Source organism: Sardina pilchardus, chromosome 6, assembly GCF_963854185.1.
Source record: "Sardina pilchardus chromosome 6, fSarPil1.1, whole genome shotgun sequence".
Lineage (NCBI taxonomy): Eukaryota > Metazoa > Chordata > Actinopteri > Clupeiformes > Clupeidae > Sardina > Sardina pilchardus.
In genome coordinates, this window is record NC_084999.1 from 8,590,208 (window position 1) to 8,617,037 (window position 26,830).

General features: G+C 42.0%; 1 protein-coding gene and 1 long non-coding RNA gene across 2 annotated transcripts; one reads left to right on the plus strand and one right to left on the minus strand.

Moving 5' to 3' along the window:
• Positions 1-1,652: 1,652 nt before the first annotated feature.
• LOC134082530 (uncharacterized) lies at positions 1,653-7,597 on the minus strand. Its single transcript, XR_009939635.1, has 6 exons — positions 7,390-7,597; positions 3,684-3,770; positions 3,268-3,320; positions 3,042-3,092; positions 2,689-2,800; positions 1,653-2,165 (listed from the first exon to the last, which is right to left on the minus strand). It is a non-coding gene; the product is annotated as an uncharacterized LOC134082530 (long non-coding RNA).
• An 8,637-nt stretch (positions 7,598-16,234) lies between these two features.
• On the plus strand, positions 16,235-23,043 carry LOC134082531 (acidic leucine-rich nuclear phosphoprotein 32 family member E-like). Its single transcript, XM_062538304.1, has 7 exons — positions 16,235-16,418; positions 17,806-17,955; positions 18,493-18,615; positions 19,387-19,522; positions 20,819-20,946; positions 21,031-21,088; positions 21,561-23,043. The coding sequence occupies exons 1-7, from the start codon at positions 16,365-16,367 to the stop codon at positions 21,641-21,643; spliced, it is 732 nt and encodes a 243-aa protein (XP_062394288.1). The 5' UTR covers positions 16,235-16,364; the 3' UTR covers positions 21,644-23,043.
• The last annotated feature ends 3,787 nt before the right edge of the window (positions 23,044-26,830 follow it).

Genomic DNA, 26,830 nt, shown 5'->3' on the forward strand with positions numbered 1-26,830 from the left:
AAATTCATGGACCAATATTCAGCGGGGGACAAAGTAGGCTAGGCTACACAATGCCTTGCTTAAGTCAAAAGTAGGCTATAGATACACCTTGTCATTAGTGCAAAGTTTCAAAGTCAGTGGCCTAGCCTGCTTTTAAAAACACCCAATTAAGTATTCAAAAGTACAATTTTTGGGGGTTTTTTTGTCAATGACAGGATGTGCATTCTTAAGTTGGTCATTAGGACTTGAACAGGCCTTTTTGTTCCTTAAATCCAGCGTCAACATTTTACAGTACCTAGGCCTATTTTCATAGCTTTATAACTGTTGAAATGGATGCAACAATGCACTTTAAATCTTCCTTGATTGTCTGTTCACAAATCTTACATTTTCACCGTGGAATACGAAGCCGAATACTTGAGTAGACCTAGTTTAATTATATAAAAATCTATGTGAGTGTCAGGTGATTGTCTAATTTCATTCCAACTTCATCGTGATCACGGAGGATGGTCTGATGAAGAATGTGCTGTCACTATCATTACCACTGCCCAGTTCAAATTGGCTTCAATATGATCTATTGCATTATTGCATTTAAATAATCCCTTCGAATGTGCTTCAAAGAAATGAGTACTTCATGCTCATATTTCAAACACAGTGGAGTCAAAAGTACAGTATCTGTCTTTCAAATGTAGTGGAGTAAAAGTCAAGTAAAGTATATACTCGAAAATCATACTTAAGTGCTATAATCAAGGATATTTACTTAGTTACTGTCCCCCGCCTATTTCTCAGCATTGTAGCCTTACCCACTTAGCATATTCAAAATGGTGTGAAAGTGTCTGATAAATATCAGTCACTTTACTTTACTGTAGGCAACTTTATGCTTTAATTACTCTGATCTAGCCTGCGACTGTATAATCAAATCAAAGAGGGCATTGTCTCTTGGTTTTTTTTAGATTTCATCGTAAATATATCAAATGTATAATTCTGTGTCCCTGCTCTGTGAAGGTAACAAATCCAGACATCGGTATTTCAGAGGTTCACAGAGATACTTAACCAGTCACAATGTTAACTTGAATGATGGACCGAAGTGATGACAAGAGACCACCTGGGGGTTCCCTACCAGCGCCATGGTGATCTATGTGTTTAGGCCAAAGTTATAGGGGGAAAGTATGTTTTGAACTTCCACGGGTCATATCATAGGTCATTAAAAAAAATGTCAAAGGTCAAACCGGTTTAATAATGCTTAGGTGTTTGGCAGCTAAGCATGGCTTTAAATTAGCCTAGAATTGCTAGGAGTTGACTTTACTACCAGTGGACCCTGCTGTTATAGGCCAGTCTCCTTCGGAATCTGGCTCTACGGCCCCAGGAGGGCCCTGGTTGCTTGGGAAGGAGGTCCAAGGTAAACAATGTTGGGATGGACACAGATGTGGGTATTATTCTTCAGCATCAGACAGCTGGGCCTGATCTGCTGATCAAGATGTGTGGTGTGGCAGTAGTACCATATGAATGTGTATGCACATGTATATTCACACGTGTGTGTGTGTGTGTGTGTGTGTGTGTGTGTGTGTGTGTGTGTGTGTGTTTATTTGTATGCGTGGTCCTTTTCCATGGATGTGTCCATCATATACAGTATTTATGTACTGATTTAAAAGGCATAGCACAAATAGAAGTAAACAGACAGTAAAATGTGTTTATTTTTACTGACAAAGTAAAAACAACAAAAGCAACACAAGCATTTTTAATTTAATTACATGGAGGGTTAAGGTAAAAAAAAAATGATTGATGAAAAGAAGATATAAACATGGTAGGTTTAATGTTGATGCAAGTCTCCGATGTAAGTCTTTAAGCAAGCACCACACCAACCAAGAAAAAATGTCCATTGAAACGTAACGTCCCATATAGAAGGTCCAGTAATTTGTCTGTAGATAATACAGTCAGGAAAAGAAGTGCTTCTGAACCTAAAAGCGTACAGCACTGTGCAAAGTATATTACATTTGGTCGAATAACATTTACTGATAAAATTGCTGGTTTCATGGCTTTTAATATTAAAACAGTTAGGCTACTTATTGCAGATCTTGACCCAACACCTTAAATCTGTGTCACAGTGATGTTTATAACTGAGGATGTGCTGACAAACTCTTTGATTTAGCTTCTTTTATGTTCAGTCTCTCTTGGCATCTTCATTACAACTGGAAGAAATGTAAACACAATTTATGAGACAAAAATTCCCACAGAGGCAGACCTCTTATTTTCATTTTAATTTCTGGTTTTGGGTTGTTTATAATCATTTGCTTATTGTGGGTTTTCTTTCCCTCCAAAAAAAGATAACTTACAAAATATATGTTAGATAAAAGTTAAGACAAATATGCTGGGTGTTGAATGTATATACTGTAGCTGCTTATTTTTGGAGAACTGCTTCCCTTTTCTTCCTATGGCAACACCATGGCTCACATACACATTTCATTCACATGAGGCATAAGATGACTTCATATCCACTATGGATGGGAAAACCTCCTGATCGTCACTGTAAGCCACATCCTGATTAACAGCAGTAAAAAAACAAACAGTCTCTGACTCTAGCCTCTGTTTTCCTCAGCGATCTCTCCATAGGTTTGGATGTAAATACAAATTTGGCTAACAGCCAGCTGCTTCCCATAGGAGATGACTAGCACACACTGTAACTCCTTGCTGGACTCAAATGCTTGGACTGACCTTGGTGTGTGTGTGTCCAGTGTGTACATGGTCCTATTTAAAGTAGGTGAAAGAGTTGGTGGATGGAGAGGACCAGGAGGGTGATGGGGGCTGGGTGCGTGATGCCCGAGGCCTGGGGAAGGAGGACAAATTAGACCATTACAACATTATCATGTAGTGTCCTAGGCCAGGGTGAGGGATCTGAATTTGATCTGGAAGCCAATGAAGAGTAACTAAATAACTTTTTGGCTGATTAAAGAAAATATGTGCCCCTGCAATGCCATTATCAGAAATGTAATATAGAGAAAAGACTCAATTTATGATGATTGATGACTGAAAAGTGCATAAGACTATGAAAAGGTTTTCACAAGTACCTTATTGATTGTTTCTCCTGTCCTCACTTCCTTCTCCTGTGGAATTTCTGCCTGTTTTAGAGACACTATAGTTTTAGAGACACTATAGTCTACATTTCAGCAGCATACTTTATATAGTTTATATTTTACTTCTCTCAAAATCATTGTGTCATTATTCAAAATGGTATAGAGAATAGCCTTAATCATTTGACTTGAATGAATGGAAATTAGAAGTAGACAAAAGTACCTTGTCTTTCCCATTAAGAACTTCATATAATTCATAGTTGATAGATGCATTTCCTTCAAAAAAAAAAACAAAAACAATTTGATGTAGCTGAGTTTAGTTAAAGTGTAAATGTAGAAATGGTGCGCACCTTGTAATTATACGGACTGCATTTATATAGCCCTTTTACCAGCTTCTGCAAGCACCCAAAGCGCTTTACATATCATGCCTCACATTCAACCATTCACACACCGATGGCAGAGGCTGCCATGCAAGGCGCCAACCTGCTCATCGGGAGCACTGGGGTTAGGTGTCTTGCTCAAGGACACTTCGACAAGGTCAGGAGGAGTTTGGCTCGAACCAGCGACCTTCCAGTTACTGGACGACTCCTCTACCTCCTGAGCCACTGCCACCCAAAGAAAGACAATGAGGCTACATACCGAAAAAGTAGTAGTCAAAAGTAGCGTTTTCATAGTCATAGTCAGGTGTTGTTGTTTCATAATCTTGTCCATTTGTAACAACTCTACCTGTAGATGTTAAAAAATAATAGAAGCTCAGTTTATTAGTGCCATTTTAGAACACATTTGCACATCATGTAACATCATCTATTTGAAGAGAGAAATATTGGTTACAGTATATACTGTAATTGCTCAGACAGATACAGAATATCTATGTACAAAACATACAGTAATGTGAGTTTTGTGTTTGAATATACATGTATTTGTATGCAGACTGGAGACTTTGTGCTTTAACAGGGGATTCACACTAGTCAAGTGACTCAGATAAACATTCTACCCCATCTCCCACCTCCGACCTTACAGAGAGAGAGAGAGAGAGAGATTATTTGTGTGTGTGTGTGTGTGTGTGTGTGAGAGAGAGAGTGTGTGTGTGTGTGACACCTCAGACCTTAGAGATTGTGTGTGTGTGTGTGCGTGGTGCGTGCCTGTGTGTGTGTGTGTGTGTGTTAGTTGTATTTGTGTGTGAAAGAGAGACAGAGAGGCACAAAAGATATATGTGTGAATGTGGCATGTCTGTGTGTGTGTGTGTGTGTGTGTGTGTGTTACAGGGTGGATCATTAATTTGCTCATACTCAGGTGTTTCCTGAAACCGCTCAACCCAGTGGAGCCATCCTCTACAGGCCAGAACAATGAGGACACCCAATGAGGAATCTCTCCACCAGGAGAAGGAGCCCCAGCCCAGGCCCAGGGGGACAAATTGGGTCGGGTTCCAGCCAGGCACAGCCCTATCAATCACCCCATGAATGGAGGGCATGGGGGCTTTTGTGCAGATCTGTGCATTTAACACATCTTGAGAGAGGGAAGCCGAGCTATACAGACAGTTTTAGTTTACAACTGCTATTGTAACTACTGAGTCTGGAACTGAACACATCTAATGTTTTTTTGGGATGTCGAATCTGCAGATCTGACCGCTGCATATCTGTGTAGATAGCTGGATTCCAGTGAGTTTTAGTTGAGTGTGTCAGCAGAGCGTTATGAAACTCTCTCTGTCTCTCAAAAAAATATAAAAATCTGAGGAAATCACAGTTGCTGAAATTCAAGTGGCAGTTCTGCTGCTGAGGCCATAAGACAGACAGATACAGACGAATGAATGCAGTTATGACTTTGGTGAAGTGTACTGTGCTTTGTGTCTGTTTGAAGAAACACAATAGACACAATTTACACACCCAGACTCAAAGTCAATGCAGTCAACCCAATGTGAAAATAGTATAATTAATAGTATAGTTTTTTTTTCTCCCAATAATGCTTAATTGCAATTTTCATATGCACTGTTGGAAGAACAAAATTGAGAAGTTGATTGTATATAAGCACAACTGTTGAGGTGTTTTCCTCATAGAGGAACGCTTATGCAAACACAAGTGGTTTTGGGACTTGTAGGAACAGCCCTGTGTGCAGTCTCTGCCCTCTCACCTCATGTCAATACATCTTGAGGAAAAAGCTTAACTGGCAATGAAGAATGTTTAAATGTTGGAGGTGCAATTGAGGTGCAAATCAAGATCTGAATACCACCCTTGTTTTGTTCAACTGTCATCGTATTTAGAATCTTAACCGCTGTTCCATCAGCTCCCAGAGCCCGAGGGCCAAAAGAGGCAAAACTGAACAAGTCTCTTTGAATGTGTCTCACTCTGTTACACAATGGAGAGACCGCCCTCGTTTATGGGAAACCACATGAATGAGAAAGGCCATGGCAGGTCTTCATTGAAGCTGAAAGTTTCCTTAAAAGCAAGTTAGCAACTGCCCGCCTACCAAAAAACAAATGACACCATCCACTTTACATAGAAACGATTGGCAATACTCCCATAACCTGACAGTGTCTCAGTAATCAATGGTAAAGTTGTTGCCTAGATAGATATTGTTGACTTAAGAAGTGTTTGAATTGCTGCTGCAGAAAATGAAAATGATAGTGAATCCTTGTGTTATTTTTTGCAGCTTTGACACATCATCAGGCCCGTTTACATTCACATCATGACTGAGCTCCACGTATGGAGAGAGCATTATGCCCCCCCCTCCCTCTCAGCACTCTGCAAGGCCATCATGCCTCTAATAAAGTGCTTTGATAAGATCAGAAGGCGTCCACTCCTTCAATAGTTTTATCAAAAAGAAACAAATTCACCAATAATAGTAAAGGCATCTCATTATCATGACATCATAACTATTATTGATTGCACTATCTACTGTTTCATACCTCACATGCGTTAAGGGCAACTGTCAATATGATGCAATAGCTTACATTTTGCAGTGAATGTAAAGCAAATATACAAGACAATGTTATGACAGTGTCATTGTGGTACATTTAAATAGCTTCAATAGTTTAAATAGCTGTAATGTATTTTTAAAATCATTTTGTCGGAGCATATAATGAAGTCATCCTTATTTGGCAGGATTCTTGTTCAAGTGTGGGTTGATGCAATCCTCTGCTTTCTCCCCAAGGTGTCTGGGATATTCCCAATGCTCCTGGATCTATAGGCTAGACTACTCCAGACACTCCAGTACCGTGGTATGTGAGCAATGCCAGATGCATGTAATTTACCCCCAATTAGCCTTATCACCCAGTGACTCGTTTTTACCTCAAAGATTAACCCTCACCTATCGGCCCCCTTTCCGCCAGGGAGATAGCGCAGATTTGCTGACATGGTGATTGTCAGTGTTTTCTCTTGTTAATTAATCTCTTCCTCCTTCACATCCAGAAATCCCTATGAGTCACTGAACCATGGCTTTGTTGAATTGACTCTCAACAGCTTTCCACGGCCTGTCTCTTTCTCACTTCTGTCTTTCTCTCTCTCTCTCACACACAGACACACACTTTCTCTCTCTCACACACACACACAGACACACACTTTCTCTCTCTCTCACACACACACACACAGACACACACTTTCTTTATCTGCCTCACCACGCAGACTCAACAGTGACATCAACTAAAGAGTCCTTAAAAAAAAGCAAACCACCGAAAACAAACAAACAAACAAACAAACAAACAAAAACAAATAAGATGAACAAGGGTAACGGAGTTCCCAGAGTTGTAAACAAAAACAAATAAGATGACCAGGGGTAATGGATTTCCCAGAGTTGTAAAGCAATACTGTCTGGTTGCCGGGGGTGCATCCACCACTAACTGGCAGATCCACTAACAAACAGCTGTGTGAGCTCCTCCTGGGATTTGTAGCTCCGCTCCGCTCGCGCAGCTTTTTGGCCTCTTTCCTCCATCTCTTGTGTAAACGGCATCAGACTTAACAGACAATACTTGTCACTCTGTTATCTCTCACAGTGGGATAGTCTATGTCTATGTCCAGACTGAAACTATATCTACTCTTTCTCTTGCACGCTTTTTTTTACTCTGCTTCCATACCCTGAGGCCCATTGTCACCCGTGACTCACACTGCAATGGGAAAACCCACATGTCTGTGTCTGTGTGTATACGAGCTTTGGAATAAAGGCTCCTGCCTCTTTCAGCATTGTAGAGAATATCATCAAATCTTAAAAAAGAGGCAACATGTAAGAACAAGGATTGTGAGTTAGTGAGTGAACTATTGAGTGAGTTAGTGAGTGAGTGAGTGTGTGTGTGTGTGTGTGCAGAGAGAGAGAGAGAGAGAAAGAGAGAGATATATCTTCAGCCAGCAGTACTCACCCCAGCAAAGCCCTACAGTCAGCAGTGTCCCAGTCACCCAGAGAGAGATCAGTCGCCAGTGCATGCTGAACAGAAGAAGCAGGGGAGAGTGGGAACGGAGCTGCAACTGGACTCTGCTGCATGTGTGTGAGTGTCTGGACGTGTGTGTCTGTGTCTGTGTGTGTGTGTGTGTGTGTCCTTGTGTGTGTGTGCATGGGCACTGGTATGGGAGTATGCTGATGTGCTTGGGGTGTGGGGGGTGTGCAAGGGGTGGAGGAAAAGAAGAGAGGAGAGGAAGAAGGCAGGGCCAGAGGCATTTTGTGCAACTTTATCTGCCTCATATAGACACTTTCAGCTCAACGGTCTGTCTGCTGCTGATTCCTATCAGGATTTCCCATGTTTTTCTGGCAAGGCAACGCAGGTGAGAAGAGAGAGAGAGAGAGGTTCTCAGACGGACAGATCCAGACATGTCAAGGGAACAGTGCTATCTCAAGTTCAATCACACTGAACTAAAGAGTGATGTTCTATATGACTGACTAGAGTAGATTCACTATCCAGAGAGGATGACACATGTTTAAAGTTTTTCTCCTTCGCTTTAATGCTTGCATCAACTCTGGAATCACATTGTCAAAACACTTCTACAACATACAGGTCTACACAGAATCACTATGGCCGAAATTACACATTTTACTTGCAAAAGACTGTAACACTCTCAAAACATTTTAAACACGCAGCAAAAGCACATTTTGCCTTCAAGCAACACTATTTGTCGTAAATTTACTGTTTGCTTTCAATCAACCATTTCACACTACACAACAAAATGCAAAGCACTTCTCAAAATGCTAGGGGTTTCAGCCCTCTTTTTTGCTATATCTGTTCCATTTCTTTCTCATTTTTCTGGGAACTGTGAAAATACAAAATATATTGAATAAAAATAAATTGTATTCATTTTTCTCAAGATGTAACTTTCATTGACGTGTAAGACCTAGCAGGCAGACAAAACAAATGTTATTGAACTACAAATTGACATTTTTCTTTCTTTGTCTCGGATTTTTTTCAATAGGCAGCACAAGACTTTCTCTAAATGTGCTTTAGCTCCACACTTGCAAATAGCAACACAGAACAGACGTGGCATCTCTTTTGGATAATGAATGATTGCTGATTGAAGAGTTGTGCAAAGGAGTTTCACACAGGTGTATCAGAGATTCAGACTTATGCAAGGAATCTCACCTGTGAACTGATGTTTCCTTTTTTCTGCATTTTCATCCAATTGCTTAAACAGAAGTTTGCAAACTAGGCTGGTTTTACAGTAACAAAACACACCCAAATTGCAACATATGTCATATAAACAGCTAAATGAAGCACTGCAAACAAAACTACATTATCAAAATCAAACATTTGCATCAAATGGCACAAACTTCATTCATGTTACCAGATTTTTGTCTAATCAACACGGTTGTACACTGAAAAGCACCTTCATCTTTAGTATGCTTTACCATAATACTATTTTTTTTCAAATTGTGTGTGTTGTGTGTTGTGTGTTTGTGTGTGTGTGTGTGTGCGCGCGCACGCTTGTGTGTGTGTGTTGTGCGTGTGTGCGTGTATGTGCGTGTGTGCACGCGCGCATGTGTGTGTGTGTGTGTGTTAGAGAGAGAAAGAGAGGGATAGGTATAGAAAAACAGACAGTGCTCCACAGGGAGAGCCCAGAGGTCTCTGCACCTCTGTTGCCCTCCTCCTCCGCCCTGACTGTCTCTTCTCCAGCTGCTTCTAGAGCAGACCTGAGCAGGACGAGAAGGGGCCACTGGTCTCTAACCAGTCCCAGCTGTGTGGGTGCAGGAGGGGCTCCCAACCTTGGGAGTGTGCAGGAAACTACCAGGACTGACCTCAGAACACTCACAGAATGTCTTTAATGACAACGTGTCCTTTTGTTAGATCATTAACTGGTTCTATCATTTGCTAAAATGAAATGAAACAGCCACAGAAATGGATGACCACAAGGGTCATGAATTGCCATTTCTAACAATGTCTTTAAAGACCTCTATTAAGAAAAGACAAAATAGTTAAGAGCTATACTTTGTCCTTCCTCTTTTTATAAATATGATATACCTGTCGCAGCTCTGTCGTAGGTGTTTTTTTTCTGTGAGTGGGTTGGATGATGGCGGTGATCGTTGGAGCAAGCCTGAGCCTGCATCTCTCAGGTGCCAGCAGCACTCTCAGCAGGGAGGCATGAAAACTGAACTTCATACTTGAGAGAATTCTTGCACGCCCACGGACAAAAAAAACACAAGCTCACAACGTCCCCACACACTCTTGATCCTGTCCCTGCCCCGACTCCTCTCTTTGCCACATATAGGCACAATGCCAGGGCCATTCCAGAATCTGTGCACGCACAGTGTCAATCGGCCACCATGGCCCGCATACTGGAAATAATCCACTGTGTCTGCGCAGTGGAGGGCCATCCCTCTTCATTAAGGCTGTTTTGTGTCTGAACAGTCATTCATTCTGACTGGCTGACCCCCATAACACCCCCCCCCCCCCCCCCCCCACACACACACACACACATACACACACACACACACACACACACACACACACACACACTCACACACACCCGCACACCTCCCCACCCGCTGGGTTACAGTTCATTTCTCAGCAGGCACAGAGGGCCTGGTATGTAAAGCATGTGTGCATTTACTGTAATTTCCCAACTTTTAGCAGAGGTGTATGATTTTGTGATTTTGATTTTGTGACAAATGAATGACATGTGTACAATTTTACACATTATATTTTTGTGGAAGGATAATTTATTATTTGGTCCTTTTATTCTCACATGTGTGACATGTGTGACATGTGTGACCTCTTCTATTATCAGAAAAAAAGCAACTTATTTTTCACTTTAGATCCCTGTATTTGAACAGGTAGCGCTCATTCTTGAATCACAAAGGTATTCTCAAAGGTATCTCTTTCCACAGTATAAATTCACATCTGTCCCAGACAAACCCATTGCACTTCCGCTCACAAATCTGATTAGACTGAAACATAAAACTCAATAAGTAAGCCTGCAAAATAACACTCTTCATTACAGAGGAGATGAAGGCACATTACAACTATGAAAGAAAGAACAAGAGGTGTGTTTCAGGGCTGAGTTAGATTTATATTACAAGATCATCTAGTAAGGACATGCAGCGGCATTTCATTCACTCAGATGGAAACAATGGAGTTTTGTGACCAAGCCTAAAAAGGAGAGAGAGGAAGGTGAAAGGAGAGGGTTATGGCAATGGCTCATATCCATTCTCTTGAATCTTCTTTTTTTCTGTCTTGAAGGTGTCAATTTTTGTGGCATATGTATCCAGCAGCCCACACTCTATATATGTGAGAAGTGTTTCATTTGCCAATGGACCTTCCATGCAAAGAGCCGCACTTGTAGTCAGCTAACTTTGTAATCTGGCACGCAGCGTATATCAAGTTGCACTTTTCAGTGACTATAAATACATCTCAGCCAACCATCAAATCACCACAAAATGTGACCTGACATCTCACCATCGTCCAACATCCCCAAATGCCAGTCAGAGAGCTGGTGAAGCTGTCGGCAGTCTCACGGTTGATTTTCATATCTGAGTTGAGTTGTCAACATCCTGCCAAACGCCACTTCTGGTGTGTATCTCTGCTTATGGCCTTACACAGGTGCCATTAAGAGCAGTGCCAGGGACAGCCATGGCATCAGGGCCATGATAAGGGTCTCGGCTATACTCTAACTCATTCTTTGAAGACTATCAGTGCATCAGCTGAGAGCAGCAGCTTGTCATTTGTGTGGAGCTCTTTTGACAGGAAGCAGGGGTAGAGGGGCACACTAGGAACTGCGCGGCAGAATTCAGTGAACAAATGGTTAACTTGTTATATGTGTTGATTGAATGGTTGGACCTCCCTATTGCCTGAGGACAAACAGATTCTCTCTCAAGCAGTAAACATCATAGCTCATGAAAATAGACACTCACTGAAACAGGAAGGCGAGACTTGAAATTCTGGGGTGTGTATCACATTAGCCGTTTGCTTTGAAGCCCAAATCAGAATAGAGTCTTTCACTAGATAATGACTCATTGAACTGCGTCCGAGGTTCTCTTGTGTCTGTAACCTCTTATCATTGTCAAGCCTGCAGCCACTAAGGGGAAACACCACAGCATTAGAATGGCCTAATTGATTACGTAATGCCAGTCATCAATCTATTCAAGCAACAACCAGAGACGGAACAAATGACATAGTAATTGTGGCACTTCATGCTGCATATGTTTTTTGCGTTCCGATACTATTCACATGACAACGTGTCCTTTTGTTAGGTCGATTAACTGGGTTTATCATTTTGCTAAAACGAAATGAAATTACTACTTTTATGACACACTGGTTGGACAAACTCAAACAAAGAATAAAAAACACATGAAAGCATGAATACCACATCTCCCTCTTAGTGAGAGAAGGACTTTTTCATTTTGCTTTGGAACATTTGGAACATTTCATATTAATGGATGAAGACTGACCTCTGGAGAGACCATGCAGGGGACAGAGGGGAGAATGCAACGCCTCCTGACCGTCCTCTCTAAACATCCAGGACACTGTGCAAAGAAGGGGGTGAATCTGGCTTAAAACAATGTGCATGTACTCAGCAGGACAACCTCAAGGCTAATAACCTAAGAGTCCTTTTTTACTAATGGCCTCAGCAATGCAAAACAGGATTCTTCTCAACTGAGAATGACAAATTACTGCAGATACCTTAACTATGTAATATTTAACTTTGCAGGGTGCGAGCTGAAGAACTTTTAAGTGTTATGAATATTATCTTCTCAGTAAATATAAATAAAAAGTGAAAGACATAGTAACGCATTTAAGTGCTTGTCAAGACACGAGAAACAAACAAAACACAAGGTACACGGACAAAGTTGGCATAAACAGAGAACAGACGTAGGATCAAATCCCATGAGAGCCATCAGTGGGATTATTAAAGCAAACATGTTCAGTGACATGTTACTTTTTAAACGACGTGTTTGTTTTAGGCTGTGAGAACAGCACTGTCGCAACATTCTCTTTCTGAGAGCTGTGTTGCTTCACAACACTGAGAATTTCCAGTAACCAAGAACACAAACCCAGATGTTTATCGAGACGTCCTGCCGGGGGTGTCTGTAAAACGACTCCTGATAACGGACTGTGTATAATGCCAAGATTCCATGTTGTGAATCACTTGAAAAACACAAAGCTTCTGGACACCTTCAATTGAAAATGGCCTTGTGACCCGTGTGTTGCAAGCCAGGCGGGGAGACTGTGTGCTCAGGTGTTATTCCCATCATCAGAATCAACTGTAACTCCTCCGCTCTCTTAGGCTCCGCCCTCAGAGGATCTCTAAATGCTTCAGCAGATGTTCACGGAGTCCTCACTTTATGGCCCACTGATCACACTGACACTGTATTTCTCTCGACCTGAAAAGTATGTGTGGTGGTGTCATTAAACCAGGGTTCTGGACTTTTTACCCCCTGAGACCGCGGAGGGGTTTTCTAACAGAGGACTTGAAGATATATAGTCTTCCCACTTGAGTGGAAGACTATATATAGCCGCACGCTTCTGGTCATTGGGTCATAGCAGCCCCCAGAAGCACAGTTGGGCTGCGTTACATTAACTCTTGGCCGTGTTGATGTGGGAACTGTTTCAAACTCCATATCTGAGCTCCGAGGCAGTTTCATCAGCTCCATGTCCACACATATTATGGGCTGTGGAGTGATGGCATAATTACACAATCAACCGCACACGCATACGCACTCGCACACGCGCACACACACACACACACACTGACACACACACACACACACACACACACACACACACACACACAAGCACACACACACACGCCCGCACACACACACACACACACACACACACACACACACACACACACACACACACAGGCATGCACAAACGCTTCATACTTGCACTAAACGATCTTTACAGTAATAATGCGCTACAACTCTTTCAAAGCAACCTCAAGAAACAGATTTGTGTCCCTTTAGTCAACTCAAATATATGAGACCCTTACCCAGAAGGTTGATAACAGCCCCATACATTATCTCTGCTTGTCAATGCAAATATTTCTCTTGTCAGTGGCAAACAGCTTTTCAAATGTCATTTAGAAAAGGAATCCGTATACGTGTTGCTTCAGGTAGGCTACCATATAAGGAGGCTTCCAAACTATTCATGGCAGGCATCTTTGTGTAAAAAAGTGTGCTTTTCCTAAATTTAACGTACTAGGTATAGAAGGATGTGACCATACAAACTATAAACTCATCTCTCAAAACATAAACAGGCTATTCTAAAAGCTTAAATAGTTTCAATTTTCAATTTCATTACAGAACACCAAAACATTACACATGTCTCATGGCGCTTTACAGAGTGACCCATGAGTGACAGGTTGACCTTTTTTTTTTTTTCTATCATTCTCAAAAAGGTTGTATGGAACATCAACATCAACATCAGAGGAGCTCATGTTGTTCATTTGAGACATGGGTCAGCCCATTAAATTAGGGGGCTATCATGTCCATGCTGCAGTATGAAAAGAGTCATATTGATGCTGTCAATCAAACAAATCACTTGTCAAACGTGTATGAATACTAACAATAAATCTTAATTATTAAACTCCATGTTTGGCATCAAGTCAAATATAGGCTAATATTTGTGGTGCCAAATTGACATATCACATACTTGTTTCAAGTTCTATTATTGCTTGTAGTAGCTGTCCTGTAAATCATTCAAGTCTTTATGTCAGTGGACATTTATTTTCAAAGGATGTCTGTCCTCTGTTTATTGGTATTTTTTGTTCTTTGATTAATTCCCTTGTGTACCTCGATTGTTTTATTTTTGTAAATGTAAATGTAAATGTATCCGGTGATACATTTTTGATGACATATGAAAAATGTGTTTTCATACTTCAAAATTACATTTGATAAAGGAACCTCACATTTTTCAGAAGTGAGGTGTGTTGATTTTAACAAAAGCTGGTTTATGTTCTTAGCCAAAATACAAGCTTCGGTGTGTTGCTTAGACGTCGTCATCGTCTTGCTGTTCCCCCGTTCGTCGATTGGTTAGCTGAGGTGAAAATTAGGTCCATGGAATCCAGACTGCCTAGCAGAGTGAATGAAATTGCCCATGAGCACTTTGGGTACAATTACTGTAAAAGATTAGTATTAGATCTATATATCCTTTGCGGTTGATAAGATAATAAAAGCCCAGAGATATATGATGGTACCATTCAGAGCTTTGTAAGTAATTAGCATAACCTTAAGATCAATCCTAGGAAATAGGGTGCCAGAGTAGTTCAGCTAACACAAAGGTGATGTGGTCCCTCTTCTTGGTCTTAGTTAAATGTTTAGCAGCAGAGTTCTGAGTTCCAATTTCTTTAGGCTATATGTTTTTGGGGAGATCAGTTAAAAAGTGCATTGCAGTAGTCTAACCTGCTAGTGATAGAGGCATGGACTAGTTATACTGTACAATACAGCATATATGCAGAGTATGCCATGTGCCTAAAGCTTATATAAGATAGAGGTGTATTTTAATTTCTGGTAAGAAAAACATGGAAGACAAAAAGGTTGCTGACCCCAACCTTAAGCCATTCTACAAACCACCCCTGGATTCACTGTTGTAAAACTATCCCAAATTATGGCTGCCTACTTGCCTGCTATAGAGAAAGGGTGCTATAGAGAAAGGGCTCGTTCAAGACAATTTCTCACCTGCAAAAGACTTAAATGGAACAGTCTGATTTGCCACAGCAATTATGGTCTGTTTTTTTTCTTCTTCTTCTTCAATTTGGAATGGTGTCTACCGAGACACAGGTCAGCCATTGGGTGTCACTGTCTTAGTGCATTGATGGTTGAAATACAGTATTTAGCGTTATTGCCCAGACAACTAAGACTATACATGTCAAAACAATGATGCAAAAGTACAAAATGTGTGTCCAGTCTGCGAGTACAGGTAGGCCTACAACGCTTTAATCACACACGTGGTAGAGGACAAAGGGGTGTATTCAGAATATACATGGTTTTCTCAAGATTCACGCTAGAGAACCAATTTGCAGTCTTGTATTGTCTGCCATCTACTGGGCATTGTAGATACCACAGTTCCATTTACCATCCGTGCGTTTTTTGTAGGTCACGGGGTCAATGTGTTTTATGGTGATATCTAGAGTAAGTCTTTATGTCATAAGTTCAATTTTATAAATGCATTAAAGGAAATAGCGTTCTTGGGCAGTTAAATGTGTACATTGTACCACTTATAATGGGACAATGTACAAAATAGCTGATGATGGAAATGGAACCCCCGGGTAACCCACTTAGGAAATTCGCATGTTTGCAAGGACACATTCATATATCCTTGTATTTTCGGCAGCCATTTTGTACATGTAGTTGATCTGTTAGGTAACTTCATTCCGTGTAGCAAAAGAAGATAAAATAAACCATAGGCGCGCAATTTTAATTCCACCAGAGCCGCAAGTAGATGCTTTGGGCATTTAAATCATGTTTGGATCATTACGATTAAAAACATTGTAGCCTTGGCTGTGTCGTATCTGGTGTGTCCATCTCTCGTCATGGCGCCAATGAGAACAAAGAGGAGGCGTTCACCAAGTTTTAAAACGATACAGCGTTAAACCGATTGGTGAAGTAATATTGCTTATGCATGTGATTCTAACCAATCCTTATGCAGCATTGTAGTACATTATGGTAATTAATATTACGTACACCAGAAAGCAGCCCCGTCAACCAATGTAGTGGCTGAAAAAGGAACTAACCGCCCACTAACGCAAAATAGGCGGGATTTAGCAAAGGGGTTTGGTCTGGAGTTAACATGGTGGCTCAGTAATCGTGTTGTGGCTACAGACTAAAACTGAGTGGATTGTTCAAGCTAAACACTTTCTCTCTCTGTAATTTTTATATTCTTGACCTCTACATTTTTTAACCAAATCAGAAATGGATTTCAAGAAGAGAATAGAGAAAGAAGTTGGGAGTCGGAAGCCAGAAGAGGTATGGAATTTGGACTATTTATTCAGAAACATTTTATGATGCTAGCTAATGTTAGCCTGTGACTGCTGATGTTCGGCAACTTGGTTTCCAAGCCAGCCTTGAAGAAGTCCACAGAAATTGTGAACGATGACGAGTGCAAAGTTGTATCTTAAAACTAAAATTAAGCATGCAGTGAAATGTAGTCTAATACAGTTAGAGTACAAACGAATTTAGTATTCGACCAAATTCGCGAGTTCTTCAAATAAAGGTGGTCCCAATTCTTCAAGCATTTGAGACGCAGCCACGAAAAAACGCGGTTATCTTCCTTGGCTAGGTTAGCTGGTTAGCTCGCTTCCTTTTCAAACGAAGTTGGATACACAGAAAGTAACAGCGTTATAACGGTATTTGGGCGCGTTAGTTCGTTGGGTTGTGGATAAAAAGGGTGTACCGAATAGTTAGCCTCATAACTCAGCACAGCGCCTGTAGCATTGTTTGTGAACTTGCTGGCTGAACCAGTCCCAGCGCAACCGGAGGGCGCGTTATTCAGCCAGCCAACGTCATTTAGCTTGCTAACATCTCCCTAACCGGCTAACGTACATATATTCATTCATCCCATGCAAGGGAGCTAACACCTAATTAAAGGTATTTACTTTGATAAATATCTCCGTCTCGTTGAGTCTGGCTGTTTTGTTAAACCACCTTCGATAATCAAGACGAAATGCATAGGCATGATGCGCGTCTAAACCATGGCTAGTTCCCTCCCAGACTGTTTTGCCGCTCACTTGGTCCTCAGATAACGCCACGGAGTAGTTACAACTTTCATGCAGCAGGTGCGTTTGTAAACATTGCAACGCCTTTTCACATACATCGGGTAATCGCAGTTCCCTGACGCTGCAGCATCTTTGTCCAAGCATACTGTCACCTCGTTTCACAAACAAGCGCGTTTCCGTTATGCAGTTTAAGTAGCGCAGGTGTGTGAAGTTCAAAGTAAACTTGACGTTCTGATGGACAGGTTATGTAGCAGCTAATGATGTGGTGATCTATAATATTCTGATATGAATGCAAGTTTATTGGAGGTTAAACTCGCTGCTTTTAATGGGATATGTTTGGCTAAGGAGCGGAGACACTATTACTGTTATTATTATTTAAGTGTGTGGAAGTTGATGTATTCATTTTGCAAAATTCTGATTTTCGAAGTATGAGTTTTTAGTTCAATAGCCAATCCAACTTCACCCATTTCCAAAGCTCCCAAAGAAAGGTCCTAATTGGCTGAATTAATGTATGGCTCGTCCTATAGCAATTTTGTTTCTCATTTACATTACCTGTTTATATAGTTAGAGGACAACTCAAGAAAAGTTCATCAAAGTGAAATAGACGAGTTAAATGTCTGAATAAATTGCTTCCACAGGTGTTTGAGCTTGTTGTGGACAACAGCCGTTCTGGTGATGGACAGATAGTGGGCCTGTCCGATGAATACAAGGAGCTGGAGTTTCTGAGTATGGTGAACTCGGGACTAACCTCCCTGGCCAAACTGCCATCGCTGCCAAAGCTTCGCAAGGTGAGTTTGATTGACATGGTCTTGTGTCAAAGAACAACCATAAACAAACTTCAAAGAAACGTCCAGAGTTGCACAGGGTAATAGTCTACTGTCAGTGAATTGAAGGAGAGTTCCGGTTGCGATTTTTCACACAGAACTCTGTTTCTCGAGGTCACAGGGGAGAAGGTACGGGGAAAAGCGGAAACGATTCGATCTACTGTACCTTGCTCGGGTTGCTGCAGCCAACAGCTAGAGTTGCCAGGCAGCTACAGTGCTACATTCTGGGGGCATGAAGCAACTGACCCCCCCCCCCCCCTTTTTTTTTTCGTACAGACAATACCCAGTGACCTCGAAACAGAGATGTGTTTGAAAAATCGCCAAAATTCTCCTTCAATAATTAAATTCTCCTTTAATAAATTAATTTCCTTTGACCATTATCTTGTGTGAATTTGTTTTTGTAACGTCACATTGAACGGGCATGCTTCCTTTTTTGGACGTGTTCAACTGCAAATTTATCCATGTACAGTAATTTACTCCTCTTCTGCCTACTCCATGCAGCTGGACATCAGTGATAATAGCATCTCAGGGGGCCTGGAGACCTTGTCCGAGAAATGTCCCAATCTGACCTATCTGGTTCTGAGTGGAAACGGCATCAAGGAGACCAGCGCGATGGAAGCCCTGGTATGTAGTGCAGAAGGATTTAGTCTTAACTGCTCTGCCTCTGAGCACATTTCCTTTGGATTCAGCGGGGCACAGAGGAAAAGCCGGCCCTGAGATTGTCACTGGAAAAATGCAGTTCGATATATCGCTACCCTGCGTCATCAAAGATGTGAACTTCCTTGGTTTATGTAACAGTGTAGCCTAGGTGGACTGGACACACACAGACAAACAACTGTTAGCAATTTTTTTAATTTGCTCTGTAGGTCTGTCTGGAGACTCTCCCGTTGAAGTTGATTTCAGAATCACCAAAAACCCAGGAACCTATCATAGCTGCTTTTATGGCATAGGGCTCCCATTGGATGATTCATAGTTGCACAAGTCAACATATCCAATAGCTGCACTTATGGCATCAGTGTTGCACAATATGGGCGTGTATTTTCTTTCAAGTTTAGTGAACAGCTGTATCTTGAATTTTCCCTTGGGGATCAATACAGTATCTATCTGTCTATCTATTTTTAAAACCTTTGTTTACAAGAAATCTACATTTACTATACTTGTGAAATTACTGGGCAAGATTTTAATGTACCTATTTCAATTTCACCATTGGTTACGCGTCTTGGAAATCAGAAATGAGCGATAGGTCCCCAGACCCATTTTCAATCTCATTTAAAGGGGTGTGGTATTAGCCAGATCAGTTGCAGTGTAATGTCCTGTGTGTAGCCTTTTCAGCATTGCACACTTTGACCTCTGATTTGTTAGGTATGAAACGTATATTTGTTCTACTTCCTGCAGCAAAACCTGAAGAGTCTGAAGAGGCTGGACTTGTTCAACTGTGACGTGGCCTCACAGGACGACTACAGAGAGAACATCTTTGAGCTCCTGCCTCAGCTCACGTTCCTGGATGGTTTTGACCAGGATGATAATGAAGGTGTGTTGAGGTGGAAGTCTGGTAGAGTGGTTGTGTGCACATCTCACCTACAGCTCTGGGGAAGGGAAAATAAGAATCTACGTTGTGTGTGAGTGACATTCAAATTTGTTGACGGTCATATTCAAAATGCAGAGACCACTGCAAATTTGAATATGACCATCAACTGGACTATAGGATGACATCAATACGACTGTAGGATGACATCAGAAAAATGTGCGGTGGTCTGTGATTTTTTTGTGCAGAGCTGTATATTTAGGCCAGTATCTATAAGGTAAAAACAAGAGAATGTCTGTACACTGAAGTAGCTCCCAAAGTTTAATTTAAAGGAAAGAAAGGAACGTTTTGACCCAACAGGGTCTTGTCTGATCCACAACTTGTGGAGCCTAATCTGACCACTCAGAGGTTTGCCTCATGTCCTGGGTAGAGGTTATGGACCGTAGATAAACTGAAGGAGACCGACCGCACACTCTTTTTCAGATGCCAGTTATTTATTAAAACAACAATTCGGACTGATCAAATTTTGCAAAACTTGAAAAAAGGCTTCAGGCCGAAATGTTGTTTTAATAAATTACTGGAATTGGAAAAAGAGTGTGTGATCTCCTTCAGTTTATCTACGACTATGCATCCTGTGACCAGCACCTCGTAAATAAAAAGGTTGGTTTCTCCTGCTAAATAGAGGTTATGGACAAAAAATAAATATTCAAACATTGCAAGTGCCTTATTGATGTAGCTCCATTTATGGACTGGAGCTGTATGCAAGGAAAGGAGTGTTTTCATTTCACTAAAAAAAGATAAAAAGGTAAAGTGAAGACATGCAAGTTGAGATGGGAAGCCATGGTGTTATGATATTGATAAGCTAAATCAAAAAGTTATAAGTCAAGTTCTATAGGCTCAGTCAGTCCAGGTAGATGGAAGACTACAGGGCTTTGCACTCTAAAGTCTGCAGTTCCCTTTCTTTTTTGGTCTGAGGGATACAGACTGCTGCAATAGGAAACCATACTCAACAACATTGCTGCAAAAAAAAAAAAAAAAAACACAGGAAATCGACTTGTTCCATCAACAAAAATGCCACAGTATGGGTGCAAATATGACTGACACCACATGTTGTGTGTGTGTTTTGTTTTTTTCCCCCAGTTGTGTTATAATTTTGGACCAAAGAATACTCGAGGTGAAATGGTCATAGATCATGTGATTGGGCAGCAAGGGTCATATGCAGATCAACTAGATGCTGTGGTGGGCCGAATTGAAGATGGTGTTAACATAATATGATTTGTTTTTTTTGTCTGGTTTTTTTAGATGAGGATGAAGATGGTGGTGCCCCTGGAGATGACGATGACGAGGATGATGAGGACGAAGACGAAGATGATGAGGGCTCGGAGGGTGATGAGGTTGGCCTGTCCTACCTCATGAAGGATGGGATTCAGGTAACCAATGCTTCTTTTATGTGTTTGTGCAGGAACTCTGTATGCTTTGAACATTCTCTGGTTAATGCAAAATGCCATTGACAGGACGAGGAAGATGATGATGACTATGTAGAAGAGGAAGAAGAGGACGACGTAGATGGTGGTAAGTTGTTTGTTGTTTTCTTCATTATTATTATTATTATTATTATTAGCTTGTGCTTTCAATCTGCATCTTCAGTTTTGTTGTCTTTAATTTTCCATGTTGCACTGGTTGTGCTGAACCCATGCAAGTGTCTGAAAAGAAATGCACTGTTGTGACATCACTAGGTTCACTATTCATATTTTTGTAGTTTTCACCATTCCTCAGTTTTGACTAAGGAGGGGATCATATAAGCTGCTTGACAGCGCCGGCGTAACTGGGGCGTTGAACTTAATTATAAAACCGTCTCTAGTAACAACGTTGACCGTAGCGTTACTTAGAAACGAGAGAATGTTTTGGATCGGTTTTATGGTCTGAGTGTTGCATTTCGCTTGCCGCTGGCTAATGTGATCCCCCGCCTAATTGTTGTAGTGTGGCATCTAAGTGTAGGATTGAGACGTGCACAAAGCTGAGCTGTGTGATTGGTCTCTTTTAGACGAGGACGGAGCCGTGGCCCACGGGGAGAAGCGGAAGCGAGACCAAGAAGACGAAGGTGACGATGACGAGGATGACGACTAAAGCACTGCCCTGTGAAGCCAAGCTGCCGTGTCCCAGAACTAAGCTGTAGAAGAGAAACGTGAAATGGTCTTTTCTACATATTTTTGTTTGTTTGTTTTTCATTTTCCTTTGTATATCATAGGCATCACTGTAGTATGTAAGGTTTTTTTGTTGTTGTTTTTTGTTTGTTTCTTTTTTTTATTTTTATATCATTTGTGTCCTTGTTTTTTCTACATCGACCATTCAAAACGGTCAGACTTTTTATTAGAGGTCATTCCAAATATGGCAGTTGCAAAGTGCATTCTGATTCCCATAATGCCCCATGTTTTGGCACTTTGATGTAAAGTTTCATTCGTATAGTGGGCACCGTTTCTATCAAGTGAGTCAGATTGCTGTTTGTAGACAACACTCTACGTGTCCTTTTGTAGAGTTGGATGGGCTGGGCTCCCTCATCTAAAATACTTTTTGCCATTCTTTTGACTTTTCCTAAGAATCCATGTATTGCTATAATGATGAAATCCACCTTTGTGTGGGTCCTCCTGTCTGGGTTTTATTTTCGTCCTAAAGACTGAAATGTTGCTAACCAGGAAGTCTGTATTAATGTAAGGCTAAAGTATCCCTGCATTGAATTAGATTTTTTTGCCCTGAATCAGTATACCATGTGTTCCCTCCAGGAATTCCTGTAAAGTCATTCCCCCTCCATTATCGTATAGGAGTCGACCCGACTGTACAATCATGTTTGATTTGTCGGAGGATTTTAAAAATCATTCTTTCTAAAGAAACTGTACAGCTTGTTTGTGAGGTGTGTTATGTTTTGTGGCATCAAAGAGTTAAAGAAATCAAACAAACCAAGAAAGCAAGCAAGTCCTCGGAGATCCATCCCCCCCTCCCTATACCCCATACCCCCCAAGGCTCAGCGCTCAACAATTTCTGATGAGATGTCAGATCTCTTAGAACACTCAGGTGGACCAAACTTTGGAGTCTTCAGTATATCTCCAGGACTATAATCGATCATCTCACTCTTTGTTACTGAATTTAGTACCGCTCACCATTCTTCAGACAGAAAAAACAAATGCCTTCTCTGTTGTTTTTCCTTTTTGCATTCCCTTTTTAGAATGAACATTTTAAAACTTGTTTCTATGACTGTAAATAGGTAGCCTGCGATTCTGTCGGGTGTAGTTCATTTTATTAATTGATTTTGTCTTTTTAAAACATGCAATATCTCTTGTCCTTTTTCTTTTCTTTTTTGTTTCATTTTTGAATAAATGCAAAGCACAGGTCAGGATAAGATTCAGATCCATTCGATATAGTTTTATTTTTATGTCCTCTGCTGTTGAGAAAGCTGTGTTTGGAGTTTGTGTGCTGTAATCTTCTAAAGAGTGTTTTTAAATAAAATAATAAAAAAAAAATACATAATTGAATCTGTGTATTACTAGTTTTGTTGTGATTCTACTTTTCTTTTTTTTTCCAAAATCCAATTATTACCTCTTCATCAGCGTTCACCTCTTCTGATTTGATTTATTTAAACTCGAAAAATAATTGAGGGCTTAGCCCTTATTTACAATGATGTCGAGTAAACACTTACATAACACATGTCTGCATTTACAATTTCAATTTCTTCATCCCCCGCCTAAATTTAACAGCTGCGATAATTCAACATCCCCATGTTATTTTCCCATAGAAAAAATCTCAAGATACGAGATCTCCTTTTCTGGGCAAATATGGTAGCTTTTTTGTAGGTGAACTTCAGAGGTCTGTATATGCAAGATATCCATCCCCCTAACTCCAAGTTGGTCACTCATTCCTACGTCATAGCAAATTGTGGCCATACCACTTGCGCATGTAGCCTATGATCATCCTGTCTCCACTAGATGGAGTCAGAGATTTTCATATCAACTATTGGTTGTGTACAGTTGGACGTTCTCTGTTGGTGAGGCAACCACTTCTGTAGACCTGTCCCTTTACTGACTGCAGGAAGACACTTTCTCAAGCACCTCACAGGCCCTCTCTTCTGTTGCCCATCTTGGGGTTAAAAGGGCAAAGACATTTACTTGATCTGTATAACCGAGTTTAGAGGAGATGGACACAGTTATGAAAAAAGATGATAAAACATGTAAACAGGCCTTTTTTGGAAAAGGCTGTGGTCTGTTAATTAAAGTCGGCTCTCTACACAGACTCACCGTTCATTTGGGAGGCACAGGCACACGGTTGACAGATGGAGTCCCCACCCACACAGTACAGACCGGGCATTTAGATTTTTCAGGTGGCAATAATGCCCAGTGGTGATGCTGCTAGATATGTCATTAGTTCAGACCAGAGCTCGACAGAGACAGCCACACGCACACACACACACACACACACACACACCTTTTTTTCCGCGCCCCTGTTACTCATGGGCCCTCTCTGAATGTTTTAACACTCTGTAAAGTGCCGTGAGACATGTGTAATGTTTTGGCACTCTATAAGTGAAATTCAATTGAAAAAAAAAAACAAAAAAAAACTGTATAGACCTCAGGCATTCGCTCAGTGGCGAATCCCGCCGGAGGGATCATAACTCATCCCGACGTTTGAGTGCATTCCAGAGCCACAGCGGCCCTGTGTCATGTGTCGTGTCCGAGTGCAACATCTGCTGAGACCTCTGCCCAGCTGAGCTGTGTGTGTGTGTGTGTGTGTGTGTGTGTGTGTTTGTGTGTGTGTGTGTGTGTGTGTGTGTGTGTGTGTGTGACACAGAGCCACAGCGGCCCTGTGTCATGTGTCGTGTCCGAGTGCAACATCTGCTGAGACCTCTGCCCAGCTGAGCTGAGCTGCCGCGGCCGCGGGTGAGCCAGCTGGAGACAGGAAACAGACCCCTGCTCTGTGACTCAACCCGGGGACCGCAGACGCACAGAGGCCACAGGACCCACACGACACACACGACACACACACACACACACACACACACACACATGCCCTGTGCTCCAGACCTCTGATGGGCAGTGTGGCACGCTCGAAGTCTGCACATGACGTTGGTCTCTCCGTGCTGGAACTTTAGCTCCAGGCTAGTGGGGTTACAATGCAGTCTGGACAGCAGTGGACATAAAGCGTTGAATTATGGGTCCTCACATCAGAGAGTCCTTAGAAGGAGGGGGGGGGGGGTCTGTTATTGACAGTTTTTAGTGACAAGGAAGCCTTTTACTGTTAGCTGTGCCAGAATCAGGCTATATATCTGAATCTGCTCTTTGTCTGAAAGCTGTGTGAAATGTTGGCCACGAGTGGACAGCGCCTAAAAACAAATTCTTGACATGCTGACTTCCACATGGCACAAACAGCTTGTTTATCACAAAGAAACTATCCAGCTGCAGCTGACTGATATTCATGGATCTTCTGTTAGATCGACTGCTTTCAACAAATCATCAAAGGGTTGCGTCTCTTTTTTTGGAATGATAAAAAGTTTATCATTATGCCACATTCTTGGAACTGAGGCATAACGGGTCACTGAAGTGATCTGGGTGTAAGCATCTACTGTGGGTTTGGGCTCGGCTGTTGATCTCCCACCTTTATCTTCAGAATGACTGCTGACATCAAACAAACAAATGAGTTCAGTGGTTTTGCATGCACTAGAGCACCAGAGACCTTCTGCACGCTCTGACCCTGACGAATGGAACACTGGGCAGGGCCCACTGCTGAGGTCTCTCTGTGGCTTTAGTGGCCCCTGCAGGTCCCTCAACTGCTTGTGTGTGTGTGTGTGTGTGTGTGTGTGTGTGTGTGTGTGTGTGTGTGTGTGTGTGTGTGTGTGTGTGTGTGTGTGTGTGTGTGTGTGTGTGTGTATGTGTGTGTGTGTGTGTGTGTGTGTGTGTGTGTGCGTGCGTGCGTGCGTGTACGTGTGTGAGTGCCGTGCACGTGTGTGTACATGTATAAGTATGTGTGCGTGTGTGTGGGCCTGCCGGGGTGTGTGCATGCGTGTGTGTGTGTGTGTGTGTGTGTGTGTGTGTGTGTGTGTGATGTGAGGTCATTCCCACTCCAGTATGGCTCATTGGTGGGGTCCCTCGCTGTGGGAGAGGAGGGAGGAGCACCACTGAGCCCATTACGTCTTATGACAATGAGCCGCAGCAGCACACAGCAATAGGGCTGCCTTTCTGCACCCTGGACCATCTCTGTCAACAGCACACACACACACACACACACACACACATACACACACACACACACACACACACACACGCGCACACACACACACACACACACACATACATGTGTCCTTTGCACACACTCACATGTGGTCGTATGTGGTCACACTCACACACACAGGCACACACGTGTGCTGCACATGCATGTGGCAGGGACATCAAACAAGTCACACATGGAATGGATCAGAGAATGGAAATATAGATAAATATCTATTCCGGTGTGTGAGTGTGTGTGTGTGTGTGTGTGTGTGTGTGTGCGTGTGTGCGTGTGTGCACGCGTGTGTGTGTGTGTGTGTGTGTGTGTGTGTGTGTGTCTGTCTGTCTGCACATCTTAGTATCTCTCCAAGCATCTGATTCCTTCTTCTTACCATTTCCCAGTCTCATTACATGCATAAGTGGTTGTTTTCATGAACACTGTTTGTTTATCAAGAACTGTGCAGTCTGATCTTTTCTCCCTCTACTGTTTTCTGATGTTACAAGAGAGTGAAGAGAGTGAGACTGAAGACGAGGGATTCACAGGCACACTTACACACGCAGACACATTTACTCAAACCCATTAGGTACTGTTATATTTAATTTATGATCTTGAGCATCTTCACCGTAGATGTTTTTCGACCCTGGCTCTTGGTGGACCATATGTGGCTCACTTTGTCAAATGAATCATGAATAATGACTTGTTCATCAAGTTATTCTCCTGCTGTTCCCTCACACCGTCTGCCTGCGCTCACCTCACCTCCCCCCACCAATTAACCCCCGCCCCCTCCTCCCCCTCTTCTCCCCTCTCCCCCCGACCCCCCTCCTCTCGTCACCCCCCCACCTCCCCACCTCCCCCAACCATGTGGACCAGCCAGCAAATCAGAGCACGTCGCTGGCCCCATGCCTTATATGGTAAGTTTGCGCTGTGCTGTGCTGTGCTTTGCTTTGAGAGGGGGACTTTTTTTTTTTGTCAGGGTGCTTTGCGCTTGCTAGTGGCTGTGTGTAGGTGTGTGTGTGTGTGTGTGTGTGTGTGTGTGTGTGTATGTGTGGGGGTGGGGGTGTGTGT

Bases quoted from the DNA above. Each gene is read 5' to 3' on its own strand.
- LOC134082531 (XM_062538304.1), top strand. From the start codon at position 16,365: ATGGATTTCAAGAAGAGAATAGAGAAAGAAGTTGGGAGTCGGAAGCCA. The intron at 18,616-19,386 runs GTATGTAGTGCA...TACTTCCTGCAG, and splicing joins CCAGCGCGATGGAAGCCCTG to CAAAACCTGAAGAGTCTGAA. The intron at 20,947-21,030 runs GTAACCAATGCT...TGCCATTGACAG, and splicing joins TCATGAAGGATGGGATTCAG to GACGAGGAAGATGATGATGA.